This window comes from Leopardus geoffroyi, chromosome C1 (genome assembly GCF_018350155.1).
Source record: "Leopardus geoffroyi isolate Oge1 chromosome C1, O.geoffroyi_Oge1_pat1.0, whole genome shotgun sequence".
In the NCBI taxonomy this organism is placed as follows: Eukaryota; Metazoa; Chordata; class Mammalia; order Carnivora; family Felidae; genus Leopardus; species Leopardus geoffroyi.
This window is the reverse complement of record NC_059328.1, coordinates 38,425,758-38,439,224: the sequence shown is the minus strand read 5'-3', so window position 1 is coordinate 38,439,224 and position 13,467 is coordinate 38,425,758. Positions and strand designations below refer to the sequence as shown.

The window sequence follows — 13,467 nt, the reverse complement described above, 5'->3', positions numbered from 1 at the left end:
TAAAAGAATAAATAAATAAATATTCATATATTGGAGTACTAGCCAACAATGGAAAAAATCTGTTATACAGCATCAATATTGGGTGAGTCTCACAACATAATAGAAAATGACAGAAGCAAGTCACAGGAAAACACGAGTAGTGTTAATTTCACTGATAAAGCATCAATAACAGGAAACAAAAACGTCTAGTTTAGGAATGCATACTTGAATAGCAAAAGTACTTAGAAAGAGAAGGGAATTATTGTAACAAAAGTCAGGGTAGCAGTTACTTCCAGGGCAGGGAAGGCAATGCAATGGTTGGGGGCATTTCTAAGGTTCTAGTAATGTTTTATTTCTTAATCTAGGTATTAGCTGCACAGTGATTTGCTTTATTGTTTAAGATGAACGTGTTTTATACATTTCTGTATGTGTAATATATTTCACACTAAAAATGATTTTTAAAATGACTGGATTGGGCCAATCTCTTCAGTTCTTTTAATCTTTGATGGTTTATGGTCCAAGCCCTTCCCAACTGGATTTATTGTTGGCCCTGCATTGACAGTTCAATTTAAGCATACACAGTGGATTAGGGAACCTTGAAGAGAGAGGGGGAGGCACTAATAGAATCATAGAGTAGGAGTCTAGGAAGAGGAACATGATGATCTGATTCAAGCCCCAATTGTCAGGGACGCAATTGGGGTTTTACATGAAAGGTTCTGAGTTCCAGTCCTGGTTCTCTCTTCAACTTGGGCAAGCCTCTTCTCTAATCCTCAATTTCCTCATGCTGGCTTTGTAAACTGTACTGTGAAATTCAAATAGAAAACCAACATTAAAAAAAAAAAAAGAAAACCAACATTATTATTCTTTTACAGTTGTGGAAACTGAGGCCTCACTGGGACTCCAGTAGCCCAAGGTGTCATCGCCACGTTGGAACTCAGGGCTCCTGAGTCCAGCTCCCTGACCTCGGCACTGTCTCACTACACAAACCCCAGGCTAATCTCGCCTTTGTCCAGCTGTGCGCCCATCTTTTGATGTCACAGAACAGCCCCGCCCCACCCCACTCCTTCGGAAGCCACGCCTCCTCGCGTGGCCCCGCCTCAGGCGTTCTCCGAGCCCCGCCCCCAGCCGCTCGCCGAGGAGTGGCGGCTCCCGCGCGTCCCCGTCCGGCCTCTCTTCCGGCCCCGCCCCTCTTGGCTGCCATGACAACGAGTCCGCGCCCCGCGCACAGCTTCTGCTCCGGCGGGACCCAGGCTGGACCGCGGGCCCCGGCCTGGGGGCCACAGCTGCCACCGCCGCCACCTCGTCTGCTCCCCGTCCCCTCCCCGCCCCGCGTCTCCTCGCCTCACTCGGGCCCGCGGCCGGGGTCCGTCCCCGCCGCCCCACCCCGCGCGGATGCCGAAGGTGAAGGCGCTGCAATGCGCTCTGGCGCTGGAGATCCGCTCCGTGAGTACCGGTCGCCCCCACAACCCCCGCCGCCTAGGTGTCACCGAGTCTCCGGCGTTTACTCGGGGACGCTTCCCTCGTTCATCTCCTTGAAGCCCGAGTCACCTCAAAACCTACGTTAGCCTCTGAATCATCCCTCGGGAGCCTTGACCCGTGGCCCCTGGGTCTCCTCCCTCTGCAAAATCCTGAACGCCCTCCCACTCCAGCCACGCAGAGCTCTGACCGTCCCCACCCCCACCTCCGTTCTCCTCGCTGTATCCCAGCTTCCAGTTGGGGTTCCTTCAGATCATTTACAAACCACTTCCTCTTCCAAAGGCCTCCTCGCCCTGCCCCTGACTTTCCAGTGAATCGGGTGGTAGGCTTCTCTTTACATTCCTCTTCTCTTAGAAAGAGTATTACTGGCCCCCTCTCTCCCCAGTCTCCAAGGGGGTACGTTTCCTCTCAAATCACGGCAGGCAGGTTCTTTCGGACAAATTTCAAGCTTCTGATTCGTGAAGGGGCCTTTACTCTCAGTCTTCAGTGTGGAATTCTCACACCCAGCAACCAAACTGTGTCAGCACTGCACAAAGCACCCTGCCTTGTCCTCAGAAATCATTTCAGGACCCGCCTGGCTGTGAGAGGGATCCCTTATCCCTTGTCCTTCCTGTCACACCAAGAAACGCAACAGCTTTTACAGAGAAACTGCTCACTCTGTGAACTTGCTGGAGAGGAGCAGCAACCCCACCCCCAGTCACTCTCCAGATTGGCTTGAGAGGATCCTGTCCCCCAACCTGCTGTGGAAATCCAGCTGAGGCATTGAACCCCCTTGTGCTTCCTCAGGGGAAGGGGCTTGGATCTCTCCTTGGTATGAGAAAACTCCATTCTCAGAAGACCCTTCCGCAGGTTTTAAAACTACTTCCTCTTCATTCTTTACAGAGTCCTCTCGTTTTCGTCTTCAGATGAAAGCTCCAGCTTGTCTCTTTTAGAGGAAATCCCAGAGAGCCTTTCCATACCCCCATTTTAGACCTGCAAGCAGCTTGGAACCAGACTTCCCCACTCAGCCCCCTTTCTCTCCTTCCACCCCTCCTAAGCCCTCTTATGTCTCAACTCTGATCTCCCAGCAACACTGGGGGCAGGTATGTGTATGTGAGTGTCTTTAAATATCCAACACCAGGCCTCTGAGTGCTGCCGGAGAAGCCCTCCCCACTTGCTTCCTGCACACCCTGCACACCCTGCCTGCAGGCCTCTCTCTGGACTTAACCCACCCTTGGCCACCCCTGCTCTCCTGGCTGTCCTTCCTCGAATTAGAATGAGGCCTCTGCAACACTGTCCCTGAAACTCCAAGTCACAAGACTCTTCTAAGTCTTTTGTTAGGTCTTAAAGAAGGCAAGCCTGGGTAGGGCAAAGTGTGAGGCAGAGGGTGGAGGGAAAGAAAGTTTCTGGCACTCTTGGTTTATCTAAGCCTGCAGAGATTTTACTTTGCTGTGTGGGAAGCCACAGCCCTAGCTGCAGATGTTTTCATCCCACAGCTGCCAAAGTCGAGCAACTTTTTTGTAAAGTAAGATTCCTTTAGCAAAAGAATATAAGAAGCGTCCTAGCTTCCTAAACTGCTCGCTCGGCCGTGCAGCCTCACCAGACTTTGTTACTGGCTGCTGCTTCCTCTGCTGCTAACCAATGGGGTGTAGATGCCCAGCAAGTGCAGTTGCCCCACCGACTGGCTGCTGCTCCCCTTCCTTTGACAGTACCCATCTTTAGGAGGAAGTACTTTGTTGTGACTGATTACTGCCTGAAGGAGTTGCAGAAATATATTTAATTTCAGTACCCTTTCTTTCTTGGTATTGGTTGTACTGCAGGAGGTGAATGACTGTGTAACGGACCTTGTGTTCATTGAGGCTAAAGAAATTAGGCAGGTGGAAACATCCCTATGTAACTTTTTTCATCAAACACTTGAGTCACAGAATTTTACAGTTCCAAAGATCCCAGATATCATTCGATTTATTCCTTTGTACAGGTGAAGCTTAGCATGGCTAGTTATTTGTTTACAGTTGCACAACTATTTAGGGGCAGATCTGCAACAAGATGCTAATTTTTCTGACCAGCAAAAAGCTATTAAATAGCTCTGATGCTCAGAAGGAGCAAAAATGATCATTAGCAACCATTCAAGTTAAGCTTGATTAATTTGGCTTTGATTGAATAGATGAATTATATGACCAGAGATATTTTTAACATCTTTTACATTTTAATTTTTTCTTTTCAACTTAATTTTTTATGTTTACATGGTATAAAAGTCAAGACCCATAAAACGATATACTCAGAGCAGTTTCACATCCAGCCCTGTCTCCTCAAACCTACTTCCCATCCATACTCATCTGCTGTAGGTAATCATTTTTACTGGTTTCAGATTTATTCTTCTAGTATCTCCTTTTATAATATAACCAAACAGATACACATACATATACACATACACACATACCATTCCCCTCACATATATTTTTTCCTTTGGTTCTTAATATAGTAGGTAGCATATTACATAAACTATTCTGCACATTTGCTTTTTTTTCCTTCACGTAATATATCTCAGAGATCACTCTGTTATCTATAAAAGTTGTCATCTTTACTTTCCAGCTTTTTATTGACATTTTTCAAGAATACAGGGTAGTTGAAAGAATAGTACAATGAAAACCTATGCCACGACCTATGAACATTAATTTGATTTATCTGTACGTATGTGTGTGTATGTATAAAATAAATGTGGCTCTTTTGCTGAAAATTTGGAAGTAAATTGTTGGTATCATGGTACGCCACTCCTAATCACTTCAACATCTTCTAAAAACAAGGACGTTGTTCTGCATAACCACCATGCTATTATCTATCACACCTAAAACAATGAGTGACAATTTCTTAATATCTAGCCCATATTCAAGTCTTCCCAGTTGTCCCAAAAATAACTTGCATAGTTAATTTTTAAAAACCGGCATCCAATCAAGGTTTACATGTTACATTTGGTTGTTAGGTCTTTTAAGTCCATTTTAGTATAGAACTGTTGTACTTTTTCATTCCCCGTGATCTTTCCTTTCTTCCCCTCTAGTGGATTTAGGTAAATGTATACACTCATGTAATCATACTTGGGTCAAGATTTAGAATACTTCTATCAAGCCATGAAATTCCTTTGTGCCTGTCAAGCCCCCTGCAGAGGGAACTACTATTCTGATTTCTGTTACTATAGATGAGTTTGCCAGTACGTGAACTTCGTATTAAATGGAGCCATATAGTTTGTAAATTTTGTGTCTGGCTTCTTTTGCTCAGCATATTTTTGAGATTCATCCATGTGACTGTGTGTATCAGTAGTTTGTTCCTTTATATTGAGGAGTTGTATTCTATTGTATGTGTATACTGCAACATTTTTTAGCCATTCTTTTTACTGATGATTATTTGGATTGTTACCAGGTGGTGGTTGTCATGGATAAATCTATGAACATTCATTCTTGTAAAAATCTTTCTGTGCACATTACCTTTTGAAGAGCCCATACTCAGATATTGAATATCCCATGTAGTGTTATTGTCTGAATTGTTTCCTTTTGTGGTGACACTTAATTTGTTCCCAGATCCTATAAACTGGAAATCAGATGTTTTATCTTTCCTTGTCTTTTGAAAGTGTGAAACTACATTTTCCTCTTCCCCCACCCCCTCCACAAGTGTTTTTTTTGCTGCAGTCTTGTATTAGTAGCAACCTCATGTTTAATACGGTGGTAATATGAGAGCAAGAACATAGTAAACATGAAAGGTTTTGGTGTATAACACATCTTATGTTGCTCCACAGAGCCGTATGACTAGAGAGAAAATATATTGCTGGAAAGAAAGTGTGACTTTTCTCAATGAATTTTTGGAGAATGGTATAATAGGCCAAGTAACTTGTTTTTAAAGAACAGCAAAATAATTATATTTCCCACCAGTTACATTTTTAATAGTTGAAACATCCTTTCTATGATATAGGAAGTATATGTGCTGCTGCTTCTGTCTACCTTCTTTTTGTTATTTAGTAGTTCAATTTTCATGAGATTATTTGGGAGAAGGGAAGAAATTGGAGAGTGAAAAATAAAGCCCAATTTCTGGGCAGTGAAACCAGCCAGTTTGCTTTACGTGAATAGTGTCAGTTTGGGGTTAGTTTATATATTATATATAATACATATATTATATATATATCTATATTATATTATATATTATATATATATTTCTTCTCCGTATTCTCTTCACCTCTTTACCGCACTCAAATTATAGAGAACATTGGGGCAAACAGATTTGGGTCCTTCCTTCTCAATCGCTACGTATCTAAACATTTGTGATCCTCATCTAAGTTTCTGTGGAGTGGTGTCTCACAATTGTGCTACAGTTGGGGGAAATTTCCCTGGAATATAGACTTTTAAAAACTTTAAGTAAGAAATACTTCAAACTTACAGGAAAAATAAAACTGAATACTATGATTCCACCCTCTCCACACCCTGATTTAACAAATGCTACATTTTACATGTTTGCTGCAGATTTCATTTTTAAGAAATAAAATGTTACAGATATAGTTAAGGCCCCCTTTGTATATCTTTCTGACTCCTGTTTTTCTCCTTCCCTTCCTAAAGGTAACGTAATCAATATCCTGAAGTTGGAGCGTATTCTTTTCATTCTGGTTTTGTACTTTTACTATATATTTGTGTATGTCTATGTGCTACTTATACTATTGTTTTGTTTTAAAACTTTACACAAATGGTATTTTACTATGTATCCTGCATACCTGTTTTTTCCAGTTCAGTTTTTAAATTTTTTTTTTTTTCAACGTTTATTTATTTTTGGGACAGAGAGAGACAGAGCATGAACGGGGGAGGGGCAGAGAGAGAGGGAGACACAGAATCGGAAACAGGCTCCAGGCTCTGGGGCTCGAACTCACGGACCGCGAGATCGTGACCTGGCTGAAGTCGGACGCTTAACCGACTGCGCCACCCAGGCGCCCCATCCAGTTCAGTTTTTAAAATTTGTCAGTGTTGATTCTTTCAGATCAAGTTCATTTCCTTAATTGCTATATAATACTGTTTATTTTTATGATGGTGATTAATTTTTATTCCTTTATTAATAGACTTTTTAAAATTTTATTATTGGGCGCCTGGGTGGCTCAGTTGATAAAGCGTCTGACTTCGGCTCAGGTGATGATCTTGTAGTTCATGGGTTCAAGCCCCCCATTGGGCTCTGTGTTGACAGCTTGGAGCCTGGAGCCTGCTTTGGATTCTGTGTCTCCCTCTCTCTCTCTCTGTCCCTCCCCATTTCACATTCTGTCTCTCTCTCTCTCTCTCAAAAATAAGTAAACATTAAAAAATTTTTAAGTAAATAAATGAATAAATAACTTTTATTATTAATTAGTTAATTTAATGTTTATTCATTTTTGATAATTTCAGGAATAGAATTTAGTGATTCATCACTTACATATAACACCCAGTGCTCATCACAACAAGTGTCCTCCTTAATTTAGCCCCCTCACCCATTTACCTCTTCCCCACACCCAACAACCACCACCCCCCCCAGCAACCCTCAGTTTGTTCTCTGTATTTAAGAGTCTTTTGTTGTCTCCCCTCTATTTTTTTTTAAATTTTATTATTTTTGCTTCCCTTCCTTATGTTCATCTGGTTTGTATCTAAATTCCACATATGAGTGAAATCATATGATAATTTGTCTTTCTCTGACTGACTCTGACTTACTTAGCTTAGCATAATACATGCCAGTGCTAGTTCCAGCCATGTAGTTGCAAATGGCAAGATTTCATTCTTTTTGATGACTGAGTAATATTCCATTGTGTGTGTGTGTGTGTGTGTGTGTGTGTGTGTGTGTGTGTGTGTGTGTGATATCACATTTTCTTTATCCATTCATCAGTCGATGGACATTTGGGCTCTTTCCGTACTTTGGCTATTGTCGAGAATGCTGCTATAAACATTGGGGTGCATGTGCCCCTTCGAAACCGTATCCTTTGGATAAATACCTAGTAGTGCAATTGCTGGGTTATAGGATAATTCTATTTTTAATTTTTTGAGGAACCTCCATACTGTTTTCCAGAGTAACTGCACCAATTTGCATTCCCACCAGCAGTGCAAAAGTGTTCCTCTTAGCATCCTTGCCAACATCTGTTGTTGCCTGAGGTGTTAATTTTAGCCATTGTGAAAGGTGTGAGGTGGTATCTCATTGTGCTTTTGATTTGTATTTCCCTGGTGATGAGTGATGTTGAGCATCTTTTCATGTGTCTGTTAGCCACCTGGATGTCTTTTGTGGAAAAGTGTCTATTCATGTCTTTTACCCATTCCTTCATTGGATTATTTGTTTTTTTGGGTGTTGAGTTTGATAAGTTCTTTATAGATTTTGAATACTAACCCTTTATCTGATGTGTCATTTGCAAAGATCTTTTCCCATTCTGTTGGTTGCCTTTTAGTTTTGCTGATTGTTTCCTTCACTGTGCAGAAGCTTTTTATCTTGATGAGATCCCAATAATTTATTTTTGCTTTTGTTTCCCTGGCCTCTGGAGACATGTCAAGTAAGAAGTTGCTGCGGCTGAGGTCAGAGAGATTGTTGCCTGTTTTCTCCTCTAGGATTTTGATGGCTTCCTGTCTTACATTTAGGTCTTTCATCCATTTTGAGTTTATTTTTGTGTATGGTGTAAGAAAGTGGTCCAGGTTCATTCTTCTGTGTGTCGCCGTCCAGTTTTCCCAACATCGTTTGCTGAAGAGACTGTCTTTTTTCCATCTATTATTATTGTAAAATTTTTTTTAATGTTTATTTATTTTTGAAGGAGAGAGAGACAGAGTGTGAGTCGGGGAGGGGCAGAGAGGAAGAGGGAGACACAGAATCCTTAGCAGGCTCCAGACTCTGAGCTGTCAGCACAGAACCTGATGCAGGGCTCGAACTCACAAACCGCGAGATCATGACCTGAGTGGAAGTTGGACGCCCAACCGAGTGAGCCACCCAAGCGCCCCTCCGTCTATTATTGATAGACTTTTAAATGCCAGTGAAATTTGTTGGGCTACCTTTGTTTGCCTTAGTAGTTGGGGGTCCTGTTGGTGTTCATTGTCTAGTATTCTGCATGACTTGAATGTCCTATTGAATATGTAGATGAAAACCTGTATATAATTATTGGAAGTTAAGAATCTAACTTTGTTGGGGCGCCTGGGTGGCTCAGTCGGTTAAGTGTCCGACTTCGCTCAGGTCATGATCTCGCGGTCTGTGGGTTCGAGCCCTGCGTCAGGCTCTGTGCTGACAGCTCGGAGCCTGGAGCCTGCTTCCGATTCTGTGTCTCCCTCTCTCTCTGACCCTCCCCTGTTCATGCTGTCTCTCTCTCTGTCTCAAAAATAAATAAATGTTAAAAAAAAAAAAAATTAAAAAAAAAAAGAATCTAACTTTGTTTTACGTATAAACACAAAATCTTTTTTCTTTTTTTTTTGAAAGGTGGTAAAATACAGTGAATTTTCCAGGAATACAATTGTAGTGTATATTGAGGACAGTATACTTTGTTTTGTTTGGAACTCTGTGAAGAGTTTACTTTTTTTGGAAAATCAAGGCACCAACAGCAGCACTGCTTGTGTTTGAGTTGCCAACATGGGCGCCTATCATTCTGCTTTTGAAACTATCCGTATTATGTAGACTCAGTGTATAGGTGTAAATATTATATATTCTAGCTTAGTCCTGCCTGAGCATTGACATGTAGAAATAGATATTTTATTATAAATTATTTTTCTATACATATAATTTTTTTTTTCAGTTAGGGCATTGGTTTATTTTTTTAGTCACACGTATAGGTAAATTGCACAGTGTTGCACAGGAGGGTTTTGAATCTTTAAAAATTTTTTTCTTAATGTTTATTTATTTTTGACTGAGAGAGAGACAGAGCATGAGCAGAGGAGGGGCAGAGAGAGAAGGAGACAGAATCTGAAGCAGGCTCCAGGCTCCGAGCTGTCAGCACAGAGCCAGACATGGGGCTTGAACTCACGAACTATGAGATCATGACCTGAGCCGAAGTCAGACGCCCAACTGACTGAGTCCCCCAGACACCCCAGGAGGGTTTTGAATCTTACAGATACAGGCCCAGTGCTCTAGGCACTAGATTTAGAAATGGAACTACGGGGGCTTAGGAAATTGTGTTAGTTTCATAGGGTGCTATAACACATGTCCACAAACTTGGTGTCTTAAGCCAAGTTTGTCTTCACATTGCTCACATTTCTGGAGGGCAGAAGTCCAAAATAAAATTATCAGCAGGGCCCAGTACTCCTTCAGAAGGATCTGGAAGTGGAGGTGGGGTTGGGGGAAGGTTGTTCTTCCAGTTTCTGATGGCTCTAGGCATTTCTTGGATTACAATTGTATAACTCCAACCTCCAATCCCAGCGTTTTCATTTTCTGTGAATAGCCAGTTTATATCCTTTGCCTTTAGCAATCCCAGAGGTTTTTTTCTTTTGTTTCCATCTTGTTGAATATATCTTGGATAGTAGCCTATTGGTTATATGTAATGTAAATTTCAAAGATCTTCTAGTTGAACTTTTTTACTTTGTTTTTCCTGTCTTTAGCAATAGCTTTTTCCTTTCTTTTCTCTTTTCTTTTCTTTTCTTTTTTCTTTTCTTTTCTCTTCTCTGCTCTTCTCTTCTTTTCTCTTCTTTTCTTTTCTTTTCTTCTTTGTCACTGGAAAACAAAGAATGCTATTGATTTTTTTAAGTTAACTGTTTATGGAACTCTGTGTTCAGCAAGTGCACAAATCCTATTGTGTAATTACCACCTGGATCAATAATTAGAATATCATCAGCACCCCAGATTGTGCCCTTGTGCTCCATCCCTCTCAGCCATTCCTCCTGTCACCTCCTCTCCCAAAGGTAACCACTATCATGACTTCTATCACAATATATAGTAAACTCTTGGTTTGCGAGCATAATTTGTTCTGGAAACATGCTTGTAATCCAAAGCACTTGTATATCAAAGCGAATTTCCCCATAAGAAATAATGGAAACTTAGATGATTCGTTCCACAACCCAAAAATATTCATATAGAAATGATTACAATGCTGTAATATAATACAAAATAATAAAGAAAATACAAAATATAAAGAAAAATAAAGAAATTAACCTGTAGTTACCTTTGAAAACCTTCATGGCTGGTGTGAGGGAGATGAGAGAGGAGGGTCACTCTGTAAGATGACTTTCACTGTCACTAATGGAGTCACTGCTATCTGTTGGCTTAATGAAATCTTTTCCTGCCATTGTATATGGGGGGCCATTGTATATGCTTGCATGAATGTTAACTACAGTACAGCATTAATAAACTCTTGTCATATACCATATTTAATGAAACTGGCAATAAGGCAGCAGAGGAAAGGGTCTATATCTGTAAGCAGCCTGACCTAGAATGAAGCAAAGCATTCCTCACTTTACTCTTGTATGGAAAAGCAAAGGACTGTCCATAGGTGCTTTGAAGTGACAAATAATACACTAGTGCCAGTTGTGGGCATCTTCCAGTGTTCTGAAAAATCACTGATTTCTGCCCAACACTGCAGCCTGAGACTGAGCATTTGAGCATGGGAGACAATCACCCATAATCCCGTAATGAGAGAGACTGAGAGAGAGAGAGAGAGATGAACCGTTGGCCCAGTTGTGATCATGTGACATGCAACATCATGTACTACTTGTATTATAAATACAAACATGGCTTGTTTGTCAACTTAGAATTTATTATAAATGTTTGCTTATCTTGAAGAACACTTGTAGAGCAAGTTACTCTTAATCCAAGGTTTTACTGTAATTTGAATGTTTGAAATCTTTCTCTCTCTCCACGGTATGAACTTTTTCAGTGGACATTCCTCACACATACTTTGTTAAATTTATACCTAAGTACTACATACTTAAGGTTTTAATGTTATTGTACATGCTGTTTTTTTAATTTATTTTTAATTTTTTAAATATACTTTATTATCAAATTGTAAATGCTGTTTTAAAAAATTTCATTTTGTAAGTGTTGCTGGTACAGAGAAATAACGTTGATTTTTGCATATTGAACTTCTATCCTGTGACATCAGATTCCTTCCTTATTTCTAGTAGTTTATTTGTAGATTGTAGACTACAGTTAGGTGGTCTACAAATACTGTTTCACTTTTTACTTTTCAATCCGTGTACCTTTTATTTCTTTTCTTTTTTTAATTTTTATTTTTTAATTATTATTATTTTTTTAACATTTATTCATCTTTGAGAGACAGAGAGAGAGAGACAGAGCATGAGCAAGGAAGGGGTAGAGAGAGGGAGACACAGAATCCAAAGCAGGCTCCAGGCTCTGAGCTGTCAGCACAGAGCCTGGTGTGGGGCTCGAACTCATGAACTGCGAGATCATGACCTGAGCCGAAGTCAGACGCTCAACCAACTGAGCCACCCAGCTGCCCCTTATTTCTTTTATTTTAAAATTTCTTTTTCTTGTCTTCTTGCAGTAGCCAGGACCTATTTATTGTACACTGTTGAATAGAAGTGTTGAGCATGGACATACTAACCTTTTTGCTGATATTGGGGAAGCATTCAGTTTTTCAACATTATGTGTGGCATCAAATTCAGGCTTTTTCATATTCTTTATCAATTGAAGAAATTTCCTTCAGTTCTTAGTTTGCTAGAGCTTTCATCATAAATGGGGCTTAATTGTGTCAAATGCTTTTTCTGCAGAAGAAGAACTGAAGGAAATTTCAAGATTAAAGCTATAATACACTTTTTAGAAGTGATTTAATTATATCTAACACATTTTTATATGTTTGTCTTTTCACTTTCATGCAGTTCAAAGTATTTTTTAATTTGTCTTATAATTTCTTCTCTGACTCATAGAAGTGATTTAGGAATATGTTGTTTGATTTCCAAATATTCAGATTTTTTCCAGATATTTTTCCTCTTATTTATTTCCAGTTTAATGGGGTTACAGAAAATAATCTGCATGATTTCAGTCATTTTATGTTTATTGAGATTTATATGGCTCGCAATATCCTCTTTCTTGATGAATGTTTTCATGTGCACTTGGAAAAAAATGTGTATCCTTCTGCTGTTGGCTGGAATATTAAGTAAACGTCACTAGGTCAAATTACTTGAATGTTATTCACATTTTCTATACCTTTAATGATCTTTTTTTTAACTAAAAAAATTTTTTTTGACGTTTTATTTTATTTTTTGAGAGACAGAGATAGATCACTAGCAGGGGAGGGGCAGAGAGAGAGGGAGAGGAAGCAGGCTCCAGGCTCTGAGCTGTCAGTACAGAGCGTGATGAAAGGCTTGTACCTATGAATGCAAGATCATGACCTGAGCCGAAGTCGGATGCTCAACCAACTGAGCTGGTTAGGCACCCCTAATAATCTTTTCAAAAACTTTTTAAAATGTTTATTTTTGAGAGATAGCATAATTGAGGAGTGGGGTGTGGAGGGAGAGAGAGAGACCAGGTATCCAAAACAGAGTCTGTGCTGTTATCCCAGAGCCCCATGTGGGGCTCAGACTCTTGAGGTCATGACCTGAGCTGATGTCAAACACTTAACTGCCTGAACCACCCAGCCGCCCCTTTAATGATTTTTTTGACTGCTTATTTTATCAGTTACTGAGAGTAAGGTATTGAAATTCAGTTATATACTGTACTTTTTACTTCCTTTACTTTGATACTGTATTATTAATTGCTTACACATTTAATTTTGTTATATCTTCTTGATAAATCAAATTTTTTAATCAGTATGTAATGTTTCACTTTAACCTTGGTAATCTTTCTCTTTTTCTGAAGTCTACTTTATGTCACATTAAGGCTGTTACTGGGGCGCCTGGATGGCTCATTCAGTGAAGCATCATGATCTCATGGTTTGTGAGTTCAAGCCCTGCCTGGGGCTCTGTGCCTATAGCACAGGGCTTGTTTGGGATTGTCTCCCTTTCTCTCTGCCCCTCCCCCACTTGCTCTCTATATCTGTCCCAAAATCAATACAATTTTTTAAAAAAGACTATCACTCCAGCTTTATTATGACTAGTGAATGCATGGTATACCTTTTTATATCATTTCGCT

General features: G+C 40.2%; 1 protein-coding gene and 1 long non-coding RNA gene across 3 annotated transcripts in view; one reads left to right on the top strand and one right to left on the bottom strand.

Moving 5' to 3' along the window:
• Nucleotides 1–347: 347 nt before the first annotated feature.
• On the bottom strand, nucleotides 348–1,016 carry LOC123597853. Its single transcript, XR_006712283.1, has 2 exons — nucleotides 873–1,016; nucleotides 348–781 (listed from the first exon to the last, which is right to left on the bottom strand). It is a non-coding gene; the product is annotated as an uncharacterized LOC123597853 (long non-coding RNA).
• Nucleotides 1,017–1,101: 85 nt separating this feature from the next.
• The window catches only part of SPATA6 (spermatogenesis associated 6), a 142,122-nt gene continuing 129,756 nt past the window's right edge, over nucleotides 1,102–13,467 (top strand). For both annotated transcript variants that reach the window (XM_045477298.1, XM_045477295.1), the window contains exon 1: nucleotides 1,102–1,422. In XM_045477298.1, coding sequence (XP_045333254.1) covers nucleotides 1,372–1,422 — 51 coding nt within the window. In that variant the 5' untranslated portion in view covers nucleotides 1,102–1,371. The remainder of the gene's footprint in view (nucleotides 1,423–13,467) is intronic.